This window comes from Sciurus carolinensis, chromosome 1, assembly GCF_902686445.1.
Source record: "Sciurus carolinensis chromosome 1, mSciCar1.2, whole genome shotgun sequence".
NCBI lineage: Eukaryota > Metazoa > Chordata > Mammalia > Rodentia > Sciuridae > Sciurus > Sciurus carolinensis.
The window spans coordinates 178,400,393-178,422,632 of NC_062213.1; the positions used below are offsets into that span (position 1 = coordinate 178,400,393).

The following is a 22,240-nucleotide window of genomic DNA, read 5'->3' on the forward strand; positions in this document are numbered from 1 at the left end:
CAGGTGCAGAGCTCCACAAGGTACAGTCCACTGTCAGGAATTCAGTAGGCGCTTAATCATCGAGTGCTGAGCAGAGCAGCACCAGCGGATGCTGATGTGCACCCAGACCAAAGCCACAACAAAGGCAGGCAGGCATAGGAACCCTCACCTTTCCCATCCCCGCAATACTTTACAATTGTCCTCCACCACCGTCGCCGCCGCCCTTCCTGCTAGCCAAGGCGCGGGAAATATTTAAAACAATTTTATTCATGAAAATATGCTGTACAATGCACTCTACACGGCCTGGACACGGCACACACGCACACGCACACGCTGACGGCACGGCCACAGTACACTGCCTACGATACGCGCCGGGGACGCCGCGCCCACCGCCCGCCCCGACGGGACACTTATAAATATGGGAGAGAAGGGGCCGGGACTGGCACGGAGAAAGGGGTGTTGGATGGGGTGGGATGGTGGATCCGGAGCTGAGGCCTGTTGAAGAGACTGAGAACAGTACTGGGGATGTGGGGGTTGAATAGGGGGACAGACTGCCATAGGGTGAGGTTGGGGATGGGGGCAGCTGGGATGTGAGGGAGAGGCTGAATCATGGGGATGGGGGTCTACGGAGGGCAACCTAGGGCTTGAGGAGGACTGCTGGGGGGGGAGGGGATGGCCAATAGGTAGGTGTGAGTGAATTTTCCGGAGGGACTTGCTGGCTTCCAGTGGTGAGGCTAAGACCAGTAGGGCAAAGTGTCAACTGAAAATCAAACTAGAATTTGGGGTGGGCTATGCATCACATCACCGCAAGGGCTCCACAAATGAAACTGAGGATTCGGAAACGCCCCCTGCCCCATTTCCTAGTTGGCCTCTCCCGCCAGCATCCAAACCAGGCGGCCCGCCTTGTTCCTTCCCGCTCCCACCGAGCCCAGATTTCAGCCTCCTCTCCCGGGCTTTCTGTCCTGGGAGGAGGGGGAGCGGGTCTCAGGAACTGGGGCAGGAATGGTGGGGTGCCCCAGCCCCTACCTCTCACTTCCCTCTGTGGTCAACTTCCGAGGGATGTCTTTAGCAGGGCTGGGGCTGCCTCCTGGATCTTCCCGTGGAGCTGGACTGGGGCTGGGGACCTGGGGATCAGGATGGGAAGAGAGAGGTCCCCTGGGGAAGGGACCCGGGCACCCAGGATGCGGGAGGCGGTCCTCAGCCCGGAACCCAGCTCTGGTTAGGAGGCGGGGCCCCGGCCAGGCCGGGCGGCGGTGGAGGCAGGGCAGAATCGAAATTGAAGTCCATTTCGTCGCTGTCCATGAAGTCGTTGAGGATGATGGACTCGACATCACACTCAAGACTCCCGCTGAACATGTCGAGGTCCAGGTCCGCCGGGAATCGGTCGGGCGCGGCACCCAAGGGCCCGGCGGCTGCGGCCGCATAGGGCCCCGGCAGCGCGTCCAGCAGGAGGCCACCGGGCGGGCCCCCAAAGGCGCTGGCGTGGCCAGGCGGTGCCAGGCCTGTGGCGCCCGCGTCTCCGGGCAGCGTCATAAGGCTGATGGGGTGGGCTAAGGCACTGCGCGAGGGCGCCGGCGGCGCGTATGGGGCCGCCCCCTTGCCGGGGTAGGCAGCTGCTGCACCTGCCAGCGCCATCTCCCCGGGCGCGCCCAGCACCGGGCCGGGCCTCGGCGCGGGCGGCGGCGGCGGCGGCAGCAGGGTGGGCAGCGCTCCGGGACGGAAGGGCGGGGCGGCCGGCGCGAAGCTGGCCTGCTTGTTCTCCTGGATGGTCTGCATGGGCAGGCGCCGCAGCGCGCCCAGCGCCGGCGGCCCGAAGCCCCCGCCCCCGCCGTAGGCACCACCTTTGCAGCCGCCGAAGTAGGCAGGCGTCCCGGCGCGGGCCCGCGGCCCGTACGCGTCCTGCGCGCCGTCCAGCAGGGCCTCGGGCAGCCCCGCGCCGCCGCCGCCGTGCAGGCCCAACGGGCCTCCCAGCTCTGCCAGGCGTGGCAGCTCCCCCGGGCAGCGCGCACCCAACGCCGGCGAGAGCGCGCTCGCAGGGCTCGGGTACATGAGTGGCGATGACGGCGCCAGGGCCTCCAGGGCCTCGTCGTCCTCCAACTCGGCTGCCTCTCCGAGCAGGGGTCTCCCGCCGCCGCGGAAGTCGGCCCACGCCTCGTAGTCATCGCTGGCATGCGAGGCCGGGCTGGCGGCCCACTTGGCCGCCACAGGCACAGGCCCGGGGGCAGGCGCGCCCGGAGGGCTGTCGTCGGGGCTTCGTTCAGGCACCTGCAGCTGCTTCTTCTTGCTCGCCTTGCCCTTGATGCGAAGGAACTTGGCCCCGTTGTCCATGGACACAGCCCTGCGCCGCGGGGTCTTGCCCGTCTTTCCACCCTCAGGGTTCAGCATCCACCACGAACTTTTGCCAGTGCCCTCGTTCTGCACGCGGATGAAACGGGTGTGCAGTGACAGGTTGTGCCGGATGGAGTTCTGTGGCCAGAGACAAGGGCATGGGTGGGAAAATGGGAAGTGAGGAGGCCGTGGGAAAAGGAGGGAATGATGGGGATGGGGCGTTGGGAAAAAGTGAGAGAATAAGAATGGAGAAGAGTTGTAGGGAGAGGGGGAGGAAATAGGGGAAATAAGGTCAATGGGGTGCAGGGATTGGGAGAACAGGGGGTGCAGGTGTAAGTACCAGGTTGGACAAACCCAGAATACCCAACCTCTACCCTTAATTGCACCTGTGCACCCCCAGACACTGCCCAGAGGGTGGGGCTGGAGTTCTGGGCCTAGCTTTTTCCTGGAGCTGAGGGTTACTCAGTGCCTGCGGGATCCCCCTCTCCCCCAACTCAGTCAAGCCCCTCGCGGGGCTAGCCAAGCTGCCAGGGCCCCCCAGCAGATTATGTAAGGGCTCATGCCGCCGCGGCTCATTTGTCCGCCCCCCTCCCTCCCCAGTCTGGCATGGTGCCAGGAGCCCGAAAACCCAGGGCTCCAGAAATCAATCTCGCGGTGACTGATTAAGCCCTGTTTAGAACTAATTGCTCTTTCGTGTGTGGGGAGAATAAATTACCTGCTTTAATTTCGTGTCTTTAAAATGCAACTGCAGGTAGAGAAGACTGTTAACCCTTTGCTGGGAGTGCTGGGAGGGCCTGGCCAGCCAAAGCAGAAGAGCTGGGAGTCCCCAACCAGGATATGGGCCTAAGACTTTTCAGAGATTTCCCCCAGCTCCTCTGAACTCCAAAGAAACTGGATCCTACTAAGCCCCTCAAAGGACAACCTTTGGCCATGGAGGCCTCAGGACCCACTCCTGCTCAGTGCCTTTTTTCAGACTAGCTCAGTTCTCTTGCCTCCCACCCCTCTTGACCCACCTGCCAGAGGTCTGCCCTCAGAGTCTTTTTCTAGTGGGGTCTGTGCACAATGCCCACATATTCTCCCGTCAAGAAGACCTGGGCTCAGAAAAGTGAAATGGCTTAAGGCTCCAAAGCCCTTTCTGCTGTCTCTGGGTACCTCCCTGGCTTCACCTTTGTCGCCCTTGCCCTTATTTTCTTCTTCATTTCTGCTGTGCCAGTCAATAGTGCTCCCCAGGTCCCTGCCTGCTTTGGCCAAACCTGTCCTGGGACAGAGGAAGTCAGAGTCCAGAGCTCCACTTGTCTGGTTCCCACAGGAATCTGGAGGGGCACTTCCACTGGGCCTCCCACCTGGCTTTGGCCTCTGCTGTGGAAACAGCATGAACTTGGCTATCAGAGGGTTGGGTAAGAAGCCAGGTTCTTTGGCCACCTAGCTGTGTGACCATAGCTATGTATCAATCTCTGAGCTACTCTAAAACAACGGGCCAGTCATAACAACTTCATAAGGTTTTTAGATCATTACATGAGCTAACCTGTGGTTTGGTATTGGGTGAACACTCCAGGCTCATAGATGTTGATTAAATCCCTCACTCTGGTCAGAATATCTCACCTCAGACCACTCCACAGACCTGCTCTGTCTCTATCTCCTTCACATCATGTCCTGAGTACAGCTATGCTGGGCACCAACCACTCTTGGAAAGCTGACATTCCCCCATTTCATCTACCAGGCGACAGAGGTCCAGAGGCAAGATTAACTTGCCCATAGTCCCCCAGCCAGGCAGTGGAGCCAAGGACCCCAGATCTGCCCAGGTCACAGATTTGCTCATAACCCTTTAATCTGCCCAGTTATACTCAGTCACTGTCTCTGTGAGAGTACTCCCTCCTGCCTCCTCTCCATGGGTCTCCAGGACCCTTCCTGCTGCCCAGGGCACCTTCCACCCACTGCTCCCCCAGCTCCAGGTCTTGGCTCACTCTTCAGGGTTCTGGGCTCCCTGTCTCTAGTACTCTGGAGTTGGGTGGTGACAGCTGGGGCTTGCCAGCCTTGCCCTGCCTGGCTTCTCCTGGGGCTTGGAGAGGCAGGGAACCGGACCCCAGGGAATGGTATTCCCTCAAGTAGATACCCACTTCCCGTCCCGCCCCTACACCTGGCTCCCAGGCCCCTCCCCTACACCTGTGTTCAGGGTCCTCAGGAGGCCTCAGTTTTCTTCCCCAAAGGATTGTCAGCTTGCCAGAGGTTGCACTTCCCACCTCTCTACTTCTCCAGCTGGAGGTCCATCAGGTAACACCTCTTTATCAATGTCATTATGTGCCAGCCCGGCTCAGAATGCTGGGGGGAAGGACACCATCAGGTACCAGCACCTGGGCAGCACCAGCCTGTTCAGCCAGGTGCTCTGAGTACTTATCTCAGTACTTACCATTATGTCAGACTCCACAGAGTCATGGATTGGGACCCCTACCCCGACATGAGAAGAGTGGGCTCAGAGACTCTGAGTGACTGCCAAGGTCACACGGCTTGGTAAGCACAGAGCCCGATTTTGATTTCAGGTTGGTCTTACTGAGTCTAAAAGACATTACATTCTGCCACAAGACAGGGAATTCCCAAAGAATCTTAGGAAGCTAGTATCCCCGTGCTCCTCAAACTTTCCATGTAAGCTCTCCCTATAAGTCTGTGGGCATAAGTGTGCTGGGGGTATGTTCCAGCAGATCCACATGTTATTTTCTTGTTCCTCTCTCTCAGTGCTAGGATTCAAACCCAGGGTCTCACAAATGCTAGATAAGTGCTCTACCACTGAGCTACCTCCCAGCCCTCCATTTTCTTTATAAACAGTATGAAATATTTCAGATTACCAAGACGTGTTCCAAGCCTACAAAGGTTTGCATTCTTCTCCCCTTGGTCCCCGACCCAATCAGGTACCCGGAAGGTCAAGCCCAAGTCTGACACCATGGCTGGTCCAACCCAGGAAGAAGCAAGGACTTGCCCAAAGTGGTCCAGGACCTGTTGTCAGAGTAAGGATGTGAGCCTGACCCCTAGCTCAGTGCTCTTCCCACTCCATCAAGCTTGACTTAGGGCAAGTTTCTCCTCCTATGCAGGACTGTTTCCCTACCTATAAAATGATAACATGGGCCAGTGGTACTTTGGGGACCTTTCTGGGAATTTTCAATTTGACACTGAAAATCCTTGGTATCATCCAGCCCAGAGGTTTTCAAACATTTTTCTTAAAGCAGTGGAATTCTTTCCTAAGTAAAATTCTTTTCGTAAATGGAATCTAATGCAAACTTAAGTGTTACATACTCAAGCCAACAGGGGTGGGAGGGATAGCCTGGAGCCCTGCCCACTCAGCACCCTCTCTCTTAGAAAATAAGGCCTGTGGGGAGGGATCCTGCAGGCCAGATGGATGGAGCAGCTGAGACCTAGAGGGGTGCCCTGCACTGCCCAGGGTCATGCAGGGAGGTGGTTCAGAGCTGAGTAAGGACCTAGGCCTCTGACTGCTGATCTGGGCTTTGTACCAGGCATGCACCAGGGCTGTGCCCCATGAGAGAAGCCCAGGCCCTGCATCCCAGTGTGGCTCCTCAGGGCCCAGCTACCTGGTACCAATCAGAGCTCCCAGCCAAGATCCAGTGGCAAGCACTGATCACAACTCTGGCTCTCACAAAATCCCTCCTGGGAGGCCAGAGGCCATGGAGGAGGTGAGGGAGGTAGAGGAGGGAGATGCCTCTGCCAGGCAGCAGTAACCAGGGCTCCCTCTTGGAGTTGCCTAGCAACCCACCACCACAGCCACAGCCCTGGCATGCCTGGGTTCCCCTGATGCCCAGAGCTGGGCCATTTCTGGTGCCTCACACCTCCCACACCTACACCTAGACCTGGTCCATGCTCCTATGGGAGATAGGACCTCCCTGATTCAAGGACCCAGGGAGACCACCTTGGGGCAGAGGGAAAGGGACAGTGGGTAGGTGATACCCCATGTACACCCCATTTTCCCTCAGAACCTGGGTCAGAAAGAATAGCTCCCAGGAGCCTCACCCACCAGGGAGAGGAGGCTGGTGAAGCTGGTACAGGGCAAAGTGCATCAGCGCTGGTGTTGGATCTGGATACTCCAACGAACAGGGCAACCCAGGGGCAAGGTGCTTCGAAGCTCCAGTTTCTCCATAGTCACCTGCCTCCACCCTCACTGCCCTGCAGCACTGCATGCAGCAGCCAGAGTAGTCCTTTCCAAAACTGAAGTCATGTCCAGTCCTCCGAGGTCCCTCCCACAGCCTTGGTCTTATTCAGAACCGCAAGATCCTCAGTGACCTCTCAGCTGTCCTGCTCCATCACTCCTCCTGCCCCTCGAGCTGGCTAGACAGGGTACTACCTTTCCACAGATGTCCACAGAGACCTCTCATCTCCATCAAGTTCAGGCAGTACCTTCTGCAACAAGGCCTGTCCGGACCACTCTTTCAAATACTGCTCCTCTTCCCTGCCATTCCTTGGCCCGCTCACCCTACTCAGAATTTTTCTAAAGCATTATCACTTTCTAAGTTAATAAGTTGAACATTCCTAATCCAAATACCTAAAATCTGAACTGCTCCAAATTCTGAAACTTTTCAATGTCATGGCACTCAAAAAGTTTCAGATTTTAGAGCCTTTTGGATTAAGGATACTCAGCTGGTAAAATCTATGTGACTATTTCCAAATCTTAAAAAATCTGAAACCCAAAACACTTTTGGTCCCAAGCATTTCGGGTAAGGGATACTCAACCTATACCTAATTTATTTATCTTCTTTCAACTTTCATGAGGGTACCGTTTTTGTCCTTGTTTTAAAAACCGTACCCCATATGTTTGGCACATACTTTAAGCATTTAAATGTTTGTGGAATGAATGAATGCTAGATGAAAGAGAGGGGGGGAGAGAGAGAGAAATACTGTGTTGTAAGCAGAATTAAATGAGACTGCCTTGGCAGACACATAGTAGGGCTTATTCAAATCGGGCCGAGAAGAGGACACAGGACAGAATGAGGCAAGCAGGGAGGTAGACAGGTCATGAGTGGCAGAGAACTGAAGGAGCCACGGCAGGAGAGATGAGGAATGGCTGGCAGGTGCACCAGGCAGCTGCCCTCCCCAGCCCCCACACTGACCCAGGTTGGCTCACATCAAGGTCTCCCACGGCTCACACTACCTGGGCCACAAGGCCCCCCAGGAGCCTCAGCAGAGACAGAACCAGCTCGACCTTGCCCACAGTGCCTCTCTTGTGGACAGAGTCTGATCCATTTGGTGGCGGCAGCTCATCCATCCGGCAGGACACCCTCATCTATTCCCAGGACACCCTTCGCCCACGAGCGGTAATGCATTCATCTGACAGCACAGCCCCATTTATCCAGCACACCAGTCCCATTTATCCAGCAAGTACAACCTCATTTGCTAACAGCACTCCATTCACCTGACGGGCCCCCTCATTTATCCAGCAGGACACCCTCATTTATCCTGGAAGTCACACGCGCTCCTTCCTCCTGTGGTGTGGCTGTGTTCTCTGATGGTGCAACCCGACTGATCCAGCAGGACATCATCTCTCCAACAAGTACACTTCATCCCCTGACAGTACAGCCTCATTTATCTCATAATGCAGCCTCACCTTGCCTCCAAGTACCACCTCAGCCCCTCACAGTACAACCTCGTTTATCTTCCAGTACAGCCTCATTTCTCCTCCCAGCACAGCTTCATTCTCTGACAGCTCAACCTCATCCAATCTCACTTCCCCAGCCAGGGCCTGCCAGATCTCTGGGGGCAGGAGGGGCTGTGGAGAGAGGAGAGGTCCCCATTCTCTGTCGCCTGCCTGTAGGAGTTGTCTGGTGCTACAACTGTATCCAACTTTCCCAGGCCCAGAAGGGACCTTAGACTGTGTCCTGGGTTGCTTGGCCTAGCCAGAGTCCCACCATTGCCCTGCCTCCTGTTTTGTCCCCAGTTGAGCTAAAGAGAGCCCACAGGAAGAATTCTGGGACATGGACTCCTATGCTCTCTGCTCCATCTTTTGATCCTGTACCCTGGGCAGGGGCACAGGGAAGGTTACCTTTCCTGGGTGCACCTTCATCAAGGTGCTGGTAAATGTTTAACTGTGGGGGAAACCCACCTGATTGGATTTGTAGCTTCTGCTGATTTCTGTGGTGTAGATACTACTACCATCGCCCATTTGAAGCTGCCAACATGATGTCACCAAGTGTGGAACCAGGAAGAACTGTGCCCGATTGGCTCCATGAGCCAGTGTGAGCCAGCTCTGGCACACCACTGGCATGTGCTTCCAATACTGAGGCAGGAGGAAGGCACCACCTGTCATGTGCCAGATGTAGGCCAGCTTCTTTTATTCTAGTAACCATCCTGCAAGTAGGGACTATTTTATAAGGGGGAAACTGAGGCTCGGTGGGTTAGATGACTCCTGAGGCCTTGAAACTGGAAGTGACAGAGCCAAGTTTGGATCTCTGGGCTGTTGAATGCCAAAGCCAGGGCTCTTCCCATGCCTTCCCCCAATGTGGCAGGGGACACTCTGCTCTGCTGCCCTCCCCAGCAGCCATCCCTGCCTTGGCTTTGGAGCCCAAGTTCTCAGGGCTTTCATCAGATATGAGCATTGTGCCCCACTCACCACCGAGCCTGTGCTACCTCCTTGCCTCCTTGGGACCTGAAGACCTCCAGGGTCCTCCAAGTTCAGACCTAGGTCTTGTGTCCAACCACCCAAATCTGAGAGGTCAGGCATGGATGCCTCTCCATGTTCCATCACAGTGAGAGTCTCTGCCCAGCTCTTCCCTCAGGATACTACCCTGCCTGCTCAGTGGGGACTGTGACCCGGATCCTCTCTTTAGTGCCTACCCAGGAAACAGACACTGTGGGGCTATGGCAAGAGAGGTTTGACCCCCTCCAGGATGCTCATCTTCTTTCTCCTTCCCTCTCCCTGCATGCAGAAAGACCAAAGTCAGGTTTGGCATTCTAACTTCACCTATGTGACCTCAGACCTCCCCTGTTAAAGCCAACAGCCACAACAGCCACAGGGAGAATCTTACATGTCAAGACCCTATTTCAGAGCTCCAGGAGCAGCCTCCATCCTCCCCCTGACCTTCGTCCCTCTCTGGGATCCCAGCCTGGTCCAGGAACATACATCTGTGTCAAACAATGTCACAACTCCCTGAGTGTCTCTTGTCATGCTGCCTGGGATAAAGCTGGGGTGCTCAGTCCACATAGCCTTCTGACAGAAAGGATAACAGGGATGACCTCAGGGTCCTAAGGCCATGTGCAAATACTTGGCACAAGGGTCTGCAGCGGAGGAGGGGTAAAGGGGTATGGAGGCATATGACCATGGTGCCTACAAGTGAGTGGGCTGTCAGGTCCACAAGGAACGGAAGGTTGAAGCAAGACATTAGGTCAAGGGTAACGCTGTGGCAAATCCCCCTTCCCGGGAGAGTGCAGAGCCCTAACACCTAGCCATTGCAGCAAGCAAACCAGCAACAGGAGTCCAAGCTTACCCCTGCTCAAAAGTCCATGATCCCTTATTATTCATGGGCTTGGTTCCAACTCCAGATAGATACTCAAGAGCCTACTGGTGCCTTCCAACCCTGTCACCCCTAAACCTTCAGGTCCATCTGGGCCTCCAGCTACCCTAGATGTCCATCCCTCTGTGCCTCTGCACACCCTGTTCCTGTTGTTCTTGCCCTTCTCTCTGTTCTACCAACTTCTGCATCCCTCTGCAAACCCCACTGCAGTGCTACTGCAGATCTAACTGGAAGCCAGAGTCTGCATATGAGTTGGCCTGCCTACTTGAACTTCATGGGGCAATCCTTGGCTCACAGGCAGCCAGCAGATCGGATGGAGCCCTCAGCAGCCTAAACCACTCAAGCCTGGCATTTCTGCGCAGGTTCTGTTCAGGAAATTCCAGGCCAGTGTTCCAGGCCCTGCCACCCCTGGCTAGTGTCCTACCTGAACCTCTGGTCTCCTGATTTCCTCTGTGCCTCCCTATGACAGCACTTCCTGGGTCCCCATGAGAATTTGGCAAGGTGAAGGGAGTGAGGACTACCGTTTATTGAAGCTTTATCGTGGGCCATGCACTGGCACCCAACAATCACTATCTTACTGAGGAATAACCCTCTGAGTTGGTTTATTATTCCCACTTTATAGATGAGAAACTGAGGTCACATAGTGTAAGTGGTGCAGGAATTTGTGAATTCCCACCCAGGGCCCTTGCTCTTCTTCCTGCCTTGAGACACCTAGGGAGGAGCTGAAGCGTGCAGGAACTCCAGGGGTGGGAGCTGTCCACAGGCTCAGCACCCCTCCATAGACCCTTCACCACCCCTCACCGAGTTAAACCAGAACCCCTAGAGGCAAAGCTGAAAATTCAGACCTCTCCCTGGTGATCCTCTCAGGCAGAGCCCCGCCCTTCCCCGGCAGGCAGAACCTCCCTCCCCTGCCCCAGGCCCTGGGAGCAGCTGCGCTGACCTCACCCATCCCTGCCCTAGGCCTGGCTCTGGGGAGGGCCCAGCAGCTGTGTCCCAGCCCTGCAGGCTGGCTCCTAAGGGAAAGAGGAGGAGTGGGCACAGAGCCAAAAGAACCATCTGCTCTCCCAGGGGCACGGCCACCCGCACAGACACTGGCCTTGCCCCCAGGGGTGGCCCATGGCCCTCTGCCCTCATTCCAGGGGGGTGCTCCTGGAACCCAGGGCAGCCCACCCAGACCGGAGCACCAGCCTCATCTGCCATCTGTCTTCTTCTGGAGACTCAGAGGTCCTTCAAGACATGTTGGAGTGCCATGACGGTCTGCTGAAAAACGGACAAGTACTCAGGGGCAGAGGCCAGTGGCCAGGGCTGGGTGTGTGGAGTGTTGCCTGCCCAGCCTGGCCATGGTCTCCCAGGCTAGAGGCCCTCTTTCTCCTCCTGGGGCCTCCATCCCCTCACATCTGCTCAGCTGGCAGGTGCCTCTGGCAGAGGGCAAGCCCCTTCCCCCACAGCCCAGCTCAGGTTACAAAAGGAGGTGGTGGCTAGGCCAGCTGAGGACAGGGGAGGGCACAGGGGGAGTAGGAGGAGGCCTCACAGCTTCCCAGAGTTGGGGGAGGGGAACTGGGAGCCAGAGAGGGAAGGGCTGTGCCCAAGGTCACACAGCCTGCCAGTGGGGCAAAGACGAGCCAAAATTCCAGGGACAGACAGCCATAGGCTCAAGGGTGACCTTGAACGAATCATTTCTTTCATCTGTAAAAATGGGGAACCTAAAACCTGCTCTGCTTGCCTCCCAGGACTGTAGGGAAGGCTCTGGAGACTCCAAAGCAGCGAATCAAACAAGAGCAGGAGGGAGCTTGGCCATCCCCAATCCCTGGCTCAGGGACCAGAAAGTGAAGCATTAGAGAGGGGACTCCTCCAACATGTATGCATGCACGCTCACACACACAGATTTTAGTGTCTTAGGGTCAGGCCCTACATGGGGAGGTGGTTCCTTTTCTTTCCTGAAGCAAGTAGTAATAGTAATGACACCTGGTTAGATTTCTTGGGGACTGGACAGGTATCTTTCCTGTAATCCCATCTGTAGAGGAGGAAGTTGAGGTTTAGCTGCCCAAAGTCCTACAAAGGGTAAGTGGAACTGGGCTCTGCTTGTGCCATTTGCCTCCCAGGCTCCTAACCATACAGCTCGATCTCACCTGAGAGTCTCAAGGTATCAGAAGGTGCTGTGGAGGGCTCAGGCTGGCATCGTGGATTCTTCTGGCCTCCACCCTGTCTCAGGCTCATCTCCTCCATTGCATTCCAGTACCAGACCCATACCAGGTGTCCAAACCCTCCCCGTCCGGTCCTCTCTCCACAAGGTCCTTGAGGTGAGCGTTCTACCCTGTCATCCCTATCCTCACAGCTTAGAGTGGGCTCCTGGCTTGCCATTCATGGCTACTCTCTTGCTTCTCCTGCCCTGACTCCCAATGGGCTCCCTAAGGAGTTCTAGCTCCCCTCCCCAACCTCTGAGCACCCACAGCTGATTTTCTGACCTTCTATTCTGACCCTGAGAAGTTTTTATTCTGAATCAGAGTCAGTGTCCTCATCTTATCTTCCCAGCTTGACCTGCAGGCCCTTCAAGATCAGGGCCTAATTCCCTCTGGGCAGCACCACACAGCGGAAGCCCGCTGGGCAGAGCCCGAGCCTGAGACAACAGTGAGGCCCTGGGCCTGTAGATCAGGTGAACATCAGATTGGTCTCTCTCTCCCCCAGGGAGTTCTCTGGGAAAGGAAGAAGGGACCCAGGACCACTCCCCAGCTAGAAGCCTCAGGGCCAAATTCTAAGGGAGACAGAGACAATGATGGGCTGGGGAGGGAAACAGTGGGGAGGAAAGTGAGCTTGGAATGGCCTGGCCAGGACGCTGGGCTAGGTAGAACTAGCTATGGGGGGAGTTCCACTTCTGCTACTCATCCTGGGATGCACTTAAAGCCTCTTATTAATTTCCTCATCTGCAAAGTGGGGACAGTAACAATACCACCATCAAAGAGTGGCTGTGTTCTGATTTTTTACTTTTATTTTTTTGTGCTGGGGACTGAACTTGGGGGTGCTCTACCAGTGAGGTACATCCCAAGTCTTTTTACTTTATTTTGAGACAGGGTCTCACTAAATTGCATTGGCCAGCCTTGAACTTGTGATCCTCCTGCCTCAGCCTCCTGAGTCACGGGTTACAGGCATGTGTGCTATGCCCAGCTTGGCTGTGAAAATGTCTGCGTCAGCACATGGCAGGACGAATCCTGAGCTGGGACAGTCCAGTGTGGTTAAAGCAAGGATCAGAAGACAGGAACGTGACTGGGAGGGTTGACTGGGCTGGGGGCTAGGCCTGAGGTATCACACAAGACCTGAGGTCTGGATGGAGCAGGTCCTCTTCTCTCCTTCAACAGTTCGGGCTAGCAGGACAGGGGTTGTGACTGTCAGTTCTTCACTACACCAGTCCCAGGGCAACATACTGAATATTTACTGGCACTCCCGCCACCTGCCATGTCAAAGCCTCCATTCTCTCCATCATGACTTTCAGGACTTAAGGGTGGGGTCAGGTGCTGGAGTGGTGACTCAGTCCCTTGAAACTGACTGCATGGGGTTCGAAACTTTGGAGGACCCAAAAGGAATGAGGAGAGGAGCGGGCTCAACCCAGGCAGGCTACTTAGAGAAGAAGCTCAGGAACACAGAAAGAAGGAAAAGGCAGGGCTCGCAGGAGGCTGGTAAGCCACCATCGAAGGCATCGAATCTGAATGATCTGTCACCAGACATGCTTATTAAAATATAGATTCTAGAGGCCACCTGCTAAGAGTCTGACATAGAGGGTTTGAGATGGGGACTAGAAGCCTGTGTTGTTGAAAAGCGTCTAGGTGACTCTGATCATCAGCAGGTTTGTGAACTAGTAAGGATTTAAAGCAGAAACTTCAAGGAGACATGCTGGGCTCCAGAATCACCGAGAGGATGGGTCTTCAATCAAACCACCCAAGCACCCCACCTATTTTCTGAGGGGTGTCCCAAGAGATCAGCCAAAGAGAGCTGCTGCAGTGAGCACGTGGCAATGGCAGTGGTGTGGGGTGAGAATTTCAGTGTCATGTGTGAAGGTGGCAAAGCAAGAGCACCTGGCATCAGAGGCAGAGGGAAAGTAGAAAGGGGGGCAGGGCCCAGACAAGGCCAGGAGAGGACCCAGAGGTCCAGACAGAGAAGTTTGGGCTTGGTTGGCTCCCAGGGTAACTGAGGAGCCCAGGAGGGTTCTAGAGGAGGAAAGGACCTTTAGGCAGGAGGGCTGGCTGGCATGTAGGGCTGAGACGGCACTGGCACTAGCAGGTGGAGAAATGTGGCAGAAACAGAAAGGTCTGCATCTAAATCCAGGCTCTTCCTGCCTCAGCTTCCTCAACTGTGAAATGGGGCTATTAATGTATACCTGACAGGACCCAGGGGGGTGCAAGGAGAAAATGAATGTATTCAAAGTGCCCAACTGACTGCCTAGCACCCAGACATTAATCTCTTAATTTTCATTCCCCTTCCCACAAGAGGCACCCCCCTTACAGACCAGAAAGGTTTCTCTCTGCAAAAAGGGAGGCCCTAGGGGGAGGGTGTGGGAGGCCCCTCCCCCCCACACCACCTGGACCCCCTCCCACCTCCACATATGGGTTGGGGGGTGGGGAGAGGCAGCAAACAGCCAAACCCTCCTAAACAGGAGTTGGTTTCCATGGTAACCAGGGTGCCAGGAGAAGGGGGGCACTCCAGATCCAGCTGTCCCCCTGAGCACCCTACCCAGGCCCCAGAGCCTGAGCTAATACTCACCCAACACTCTGAACGCCCCCATCTGCCTGATTTGGGAGCCAGCTGGGACTGCCATGAGCACTCTCTTCGTTGGGGGAGAATGCTTACCACTGGGGTGCTACCACAGACAGGGCGGGCATCTCTAAGCGTAAGTCTCAAGTTCAAGACCATCCATGCCTATACTCACATGTGTCCACCGTGAGAAGTTCTCTCAGTACTAAGTACCCTCTGTCCAGTGAACCCTCATGGTTCCTAGAACCAGAGAGTTTATAAGTCACAGCACTGAAAGACCCAGCGACTGAGTTAAGGCCCTCTGGACACAGACGAGGACACTGAGGACTGGAATGGGAGAGAGAGCTTCACTCCAGCTCCCACGAACGCTGGCTCAGGTTGCTGCACTGGGGCTCTGCCCACCCCCACCTAGCCCTGATCCCACAGATGACTCCAAAGAGACCCCACAGTATTGCACCAGGACACCCTGAGTGATGCTCCAGGAGAAGGGTCATTGCTGGGGAGAAGTTTGTCCTTTCAGCTTTAAGACACACTTGAGCAACAGAGTGGGCGGAGAGGGGTTCCCAGTCACCGGATGGATGTAGGTCGAAGGAGCTGAGCTGGGGAAGAAGGCACGGTGGGTTTCATGCCCCTCCACCTCTTCAGAGAACCAAAGCCCCATCTGGAGGTTGGGGTGTGGGTTGGCCTGCCCCACACTCCCTGCTTCTCCAGGTGCCCAGCCTAGAAGTGGGAGGCAGCCCAGAGCTGGAGTGGGGAGGGCCTGACAGTCAGCTGGGAGGTCAAGGAAGCAGAGCCGTAGGGAGGGGCTCCCCTACAGCTGAAGCACGGGTATCCCAGAGGCTTGCAAGCCACAGTTCAGGACCACCTCCAGTCCTGGCAGATCGGACCACAGGACCCCATGTGGTAGTATAACTGGCTGCCACTCAATGACAGGGGAAGGTAGGCTACACGGAAAAAGGTCCCCATCCTTTCAAAGTCCAAACCCAAGCCCTTCTCTCCAGCCCCCACCCCCGCCCCAGTCCTACCCATTGGCATAGAAAAAGCTCTAGTGGGAGGGTTGTTAGAATAGGGTTCAGTTCCTAGGTCTGCCTCTTCCTGGGTGTGTGACCTCAGGGTAAGTCATTTCCCCACCTTGAAATGGGAACACTAACCCACCAGGAAGCAAGGTGTGGAGGGTTTGATGGCCCAGCACTTGGCCTCTGTCCTGGGCCTCTGGCCCTCTGGCCCTCTGGCAGGGCTTCTCCTGTCATCAACCTCCCTCCCCACCTACCCCCAGTGAGTCCCGAGGCTGGAGTCCTCAGGGATTGCATAGAAGGAGCCCCCCGAAACGCAGAAAGTGGGGGTTGGGGGCGCTGAACTTTCGAACCCGCAAACCCCCCGCGCCGTTCATTACCTTAACGCGAGTTAAAAATAACCGTCTCATCTCTTTAAATTAGTCTGTCTGCAATTACCGCCTGGCACGGCGCTGCCCGCCATCGTCCCGCTGGAGCGGCGCCAGGTGGCAGGCGGGGCCCTCACCCTGTCTGTCGGTCTGTCTGCCTGCCTCCGGTCCCCTTCCCCCGCGGCGCGGCTACCCCGGCGGCCCCAGCGGCCCCGCCTCCCGAGCTCCCCAAGTTGCGCGCGGCTGGGGCGCAGACGGGGGCCACCGGGCGGGTGGCGAGCGAGGGGTCTGTGGGGAGCTGGTGACTGGGGTGGCGGCTCGGGCCCGGCGGCGGGGGAGGGGCTCCGGGAGGCCCGGGAAGCCGGAAGGGCCCGCAGCGCGCCAGCGCTCGTGGGTGGGTGTGAGCAGGTGGCCGTGGGAGTCTGCCGGGCGTGCCAGCAACTGTGCCAGGAGCGGCTGGCACGGGCCCGTGCCCAGGAGGCGGGCAGCTGCCAGCCCCTCGCTCGTGTAGCGAGGGGGGTGAGGACACCCCCCCCTTCATCGGGGCTCACACCGCCTCCTCCTGCACCCCCACCAGCCCTTGGGGATGGGGATCCCCGGAGGACAAAGGAGGAGGGAGCCCCGCTGGAGCAGGCTGGAGGGGAGAGGGAAGGGGGCGCCCTACATTCACAACCACTGTTCAGAGGCTGTAGCAGGACCCTGCTCCTGGCCCCTCAGATCAGTCCTTCCCTTCCTGCCCCCACCCCACCTGGAACTTACAGGCCAGGGCTGGGTCAGACTGAGATAGCACCAGCCCTTCTGATCCCACCCCTCAGAAGACAGGCTGCTCTGGTCCCTGAAAGAGAGGGGAAGTCTCCATCCACTGTGCTCCTCCCCACAGGACCTGGGGACAGGAATGGGAGGTGCCCAGGCCTGGCCTGGGAGCTCCCAAAGGAGCTGGCAGCCAGGAAACACAAAAGGAGGCAGAACAACTCAGGAGCTCTAAGTGGAAGGAGCTCCAGGACTCAGAACAGCCTGGAAGGCTTCCCGGAGGAGTCCAGAGCTAAGGAAAAGTGGGACTGGAGAAGCCAAGAGGAAGTGGGAAGCTCTACCTGAATATCCACACTTTTGGGACACCAAGGAAAGAGGGGGACCTCCTGTCCAACTCCTGATCCCAGGCCTGAGACCCTCCACCCCCAGGAGAACTTAACCAGCCCGTTGGGTGAGATTCCCAGCACTGAGCATAGCCTCTCTCTAGGCTTTGGCCTAATCTGGGTGTTCTAAGCCTGCTGCTGTCTGTCTCCAATTGCTGTCCTCGGCACACCTTACTACCTCTCCATATCATATGGGGTGAGGGCTTAGCACATCAGCCTTTCCCAATCTGACTCCCCCCACCACCACTTTTCCCATGCCACCTCCCTGCCACACCTGGGAACCCTAGGTTCCAGCCTGGCACACCTGAACTATCCCCTTAATCCAACATGAACAATCCTACCTCCCTGCCTTTGGGTATACTCAACACCCCGCTTCCTCCCCCACCCCAGACTATCACTGAAATTCTTCCCTCCCCAGTGAAGGAAGCTCAGATCAAGTGCTACCTTCTCTGTGAGGACCTGCCTGGTTCCCTAAGATATCTAACCCACCTTCCAGGAACCCCGGCCCCACCCCCAGCCTTTCCTGCCTGCAAAACTCAGGGCCTGGGTGTGGAACTGGCCCAGTTCATTGCACCCTGAAGATTTCCTCACTCTATGGAATGCAGGGTTTGGTACACCCTAGGGATTCAAGTGCAATGTTTTTGTTGGGATGAGGAAGGGAGGAAGGAATAATGGGCCCAGGCCCTGGCACCTGAGGTATATTGCAGCCTCTGTCAATGTGAGAGTAGCTGAAACTTGGGGATAGCTCCTCCACCAGGCCTCTGGAGGAATTTATTGGAAATGGGGGAAGGGGTACAGGGGCAGAAAGCTCCAGGAATGAGAGGAAAGGAGGCCTCCTGAGAAGCTAGGCGGGGTACAAGGGACAGCCACTGAAGGGACAGTATGAGGCAGGTCCCCTTCAGTATCTGGGTGGTCTCTGCCAGGGCCTAGGACAGGAGCCCAAGCCTGAGGCTCCTCCAATTTCCAGCCCAGGACTGGGAGCCAGGCACAGGAAAAGTCAGTGTGCCCCCAGCAGTGTGGTGCAGTGCAAACCACATCCAACGGGCAGGAGGGAGAATGGACTCTGGTCCAGGGCCTGCCACTCACTGACACCCTCAGTAGAGTCCTATCCCCTTCAAAGGCCTCAGTCTCACCATCTGAGAAACGAACTTATGGGAATAAACTATCTTCAAGCACACTTTCACTACATTCTAGGATTTATACCTGTACCTGCTCAAAAGTCTTCAGCATCTCCCCAACCTCACCCAAGGCTGCCAGCAGACACTGGTCCAGAGGTTCGGTGGGACCCTGGAAGGAGACACCTCTGGGCTGGAGTTTGGCTTTCCCATCTTCTTAGTGCATGACCTCACACAGTTAACTTCTCCACTCTGGGCCTAAGCGAGCTCCTCCAATAATGATCAGAGTAAAACCCACCTCAGGGACTGCTGAGAACATTAAAGATATATGCACTGCCTGCACAGAGCTTGGCCCCAAGACACTCAATGAACTGCAGCTCTTCTGGCTTCCCCTCAGATCCCCTTCTGCCCAACTTTCCCTAACCACCCTCATCCACCAAGCCCAGCTGGAGCTCCACCTCCTGCAGGAAGCCTTCCTGGCCTACTCTGACCCACTTGACTCTCCACTGACTCCAACTACACATCCTCTGCACCATCCACTCCTCTCTTCACTCTTTCGTTACACATCATTAATGGCTTCTTGGTGCCAGGCTTTATGCCTGGCACTATAGGCACAGAATGGCTCTGATATTGCCACCAACTTCCACAGGTGAGATATGAAAGGGAAATAAGACAGGATACAAATGACTAATGCCCAATGCAAGTGTGGAGAGGATGTCCCAAGCTAGCTAAAAAAGAGTTAGGGGGAGCTTCCTGGAGGAGGCATCTGAACTCTGTGCCCTGAGGATAGTGAATATCAATGTGTACAGGGAGGAATGAAGGTGGGACAGGGCATGGGAAGCAGAGAGGGAGGTAGGAGCAAAGCTGAAGGGTAGGGCACACTTGGGAGGATGTATTCTGGTGGGGCTTGAACTCAAGGGTTTCAGAGAGGGGATGGGGAAGGAGACTCATGTCTACTCCTCTGGTCCATGTCCCTGCCCCATAGCAGCTGGAAAGAGACAGAAAAACTGCCAGCACAAAGCCTGAGAGCTATGGGCTCTCAGGTCAGTACACCCTGATCCCTACAATGATGTTGTGGGCATCTGGAGCTGCATGTCCACTGGCATGCTTCCTTCCTTGGACTCTGCTGGCCGCCACTACAGAGTTTGGCCCCCTCCCTGGATATGGGCATGCCTTCCTCACAAAGGCCCCTCTCCCACTGAGAGTCTGACAGCTCACCTCTTAGGCACAAATCCCCTCCAGCCTCTTTACCCCAAAGGCACAGACAAGATGGCCAGAGGATAGTTGGGTCTGCAGCCACAATTCAATCAAGCCCGGACCCTGTCCTCTCCCAAGATGGCTCCCCCCTTTCCACTGCCTGGCATGGAGGCCTCCCTGGGGTACCCCAGCCCCTTCCCCAGTCCCTAAATGCATCTGGATTTAGATAGCCAGGGAGGTGGAAGACAGGCTGCCTGGGGTGGGCAGGGACAGATCCCTGGCACTCAGCACCCTACCCTGGTTCCAGCAGGGGTCATCCCCAGCCCCCCATGCTGACCCAGGTAAAGGGCCGGCAGCATTTGCCCCGTGGAGAACTCACACCTCAGGTCACCTGCCAAGCTCCTCATCCCAGGCTGGTTGGTGCCCCAGGGTGAACTCCTGGCGCCAGAGAGAACTGTGGGCCATGGTCTGCACTCCTCACCCTGGGACTGGTTCCAGAAAGGGCAGTGGAGAGATTTGGGAGGGAAAGCAGCCACTGGCCCCAAGTCATTATTCTAGCTCTTTAAAAAGGGTGTCCTAGTGGAGAGGGTAAAACAAGAGTACAAAGCAAACTCGGGGAAGCAAAGGGAAGTCCCCAATGTCCGTGGCCTGGGAATCCACTCCTCTGCCATGTCCCCAAGGATGGGGTGGGGATGTTCCTGGGGGACGCCTCAAAGCTGCAGTCCCTTGTCACCCTACCAGACCTCCCACCCCGCATCCTTCCCCGCGAGGGAGCATTCACACAGCTGCTCCCAACACGCCCCTGCCTGTCCGCTGGCCAGCCCCACGCCCTGGGCACACACTCCGTGACCCCTGGGGGTGCCCCAAGAGCCCCCTCCTGACGGCCCGCCGGGAGCCCAGACCCACCTAGCAGCCAACGGAAGCCCCAGTCGGCATCCCCAGCCCCCTCCCCAGCCGGACGCCCCCACCTTCCAGCCTGCCGAGCTGTTGCTGTCGCCTTTATCCTTGAAGTAGGGCACGTAGCGGACCATCCAGTCATAGATCTGCGAGAGCGTGAGCCGCTTGTCCGGGGCGCTCTCGATGGCTTTGGTGATGAGGTCGGCGTAGGACAGGTTCCCCCACGCGTTCCGCCGGGAGCTCTTTGCTTTCCGCAGCGGTCCGACCTCCGCGCCCAGCGGCGGCGCTGGGGCCATTGCCGGGGCCGTCGCCCGGCGCTCCGGCCCGCAGTCCTCAGCGCCCTCGGCCACCCCTGCGCCGAGCGCTCTGTCCTCGTCGCCGGCCAAGTCGGGCTGCGGCAGGGGCCAGGTACAGGAGCGCGGCCGGCTCTGCGGCGCGAAGTCCGGGTCCACGTCCACCTGATGCGCTCGCAGCTTCGCGGCCATGGTCCCGCCCGACTCGGGCGAGGAGGGGAGGGAGGCTCCGCGGAGGGTGGGCGGGCGGCTCCGGGATCTGCGCGCCCCGGGGAGGCCCACGGGAGGGGTCCCTGGCGGCGCCGGCTCAACCGCGGGGCGCCATGGGCCGGGGCGCGGAGGCAGGGGGCTGGACACACTGGGGAGCACGAAAAGAAGCACAGACCCGGACAGTGAGGGGGCGGCGGCCCCGGAGCCCAGCGGGTACACACCTCGCCCAGCCCCGCTTCTAGCACCTGCCGCCTGCCTGCTCCTGCAGCCACCACCGCCACCGCCGCTGCCGCCACTCCCCGGGCGCCGGCCCCGCGCGCGGGCCCCGCTCTCCCGGGACGAGGCTGGATTGCACCATGCCGGAGCTCGAGCCCGTGCCGGAGCCTGCGCCGCCGCCGCCCCGTGAATGCCGCCGCCGCCGCTCCGGCTCCAGCGCCAGCTCCCGCGCCTGCCGCGCTCAGCGCCGGCTGCACCTCGGGACGGGCGGGGGACGGGGTTGGGGCGGGCCCGGCGAGGGAGAGGGCGGGGCGTGTTCGCCAGCGGCCGCGGAATCCTCGGCCTGCCCGGGTGCCCCGCCTGCAGGCTGGGGCGGGCGCGCGGAGCTCCCAGCTCGGGGCGATCCCGTCTTAGCCCCTGCACGCCACAGCGCCGCCTACGGAGCAGGGGAGAAGAGGCGAGCGCGACCCCGCCCCCTGCTCAGAGCTCCGGGAGGTGGTGCGGGGGCGGGGCCCGAATGAGCCTATTGGTCCGCGGCAGGACTGCCCCGCCCACGGCCTCGACAGGATCCCGCCCAGAAGCGCGTCAGCGGGTTATTGTTACAACCCGGGGTTTCCCAGGGCAACGGGAATGGGGCGGGACTCAGAGCACTGGCCCCGCCTTCTCCCCCAAGGAATGCCCCGCCCTCTGTATCTAAATCCTTGATGTTTCTAAGTCTTGGTTCCAGGGACCTTGGCCCCTCTCCTTCTCTTTGCGCCTTTAACTGGACTCGGGAGAAGGAATGGTTCAAGAATACCTGGGTTCTAGGCCAGGTTTTGTCACATTCTAGCTTTTCCATCTGCAGATGGGGTCTTCACGGATGCTTATGGTGCCTGTGGGTAGTTTTAGAACTCTGGTTCTCAAAGTTCAACGTGCAGCAGAATCATCCTGGAAAGCTTGTTAAAACAGATAGGCTAGACACCAGCCCCTGAGTTTCTGTTTCTGCAGACTTGGGTTGAACAGAGACTGCATTTCTAATAAGCTTCCAGTTGATGCACCAGGGACCACACTTTGGAAACCACTATCTCAGAGTCTGTGGGAGGTTATAAAGCCTGTTGAAACAAGTGCTAACCCCAAAGTTTAGAGCATTTGGGGAAGAACTTCTCATTCATTTAACCAATATGTATTGAGCACCTTTGACGCACCTGGCGCTGTCCAGGGCACCATAGCAAAGAAATCACTGACACAAATGAAATCCATACTG

At 57.4% G+C, this 22,240-nt stretch overlaps 1 protein-coding gene across 1 annotated transcript; it reads right to left on the reverse strand.

Annotated features, from left to right (window-relative positions):
* Window positions 1-254: 254 nt before the first annotated feature.
* On the reverse strand, window positions 255-21,359 carry Foxo6 (forkhead box O6). Its single transcript, XM_047559719.1, has 3 exons — window positions 21,027-21,359; window positions 20,350-20,929; window positions 255-2,445 (listed from the first exon to the last, which is right to left on the reverse strand). The coding sequence occupies exons 1-3, from the start codon at window positions 21,137-21,139 to the stop codon at window positions 1,177-1,179; spliced, it is 1,962 nt and encodes a 653-aa protein (XP_047415675.1). The 5' UTR covers window positions 21,140-21,359; the 3' UTR covers window positions 255-1,176.
* Window positions 21,360-22,240: the final 881 nt, after the last annotated feature.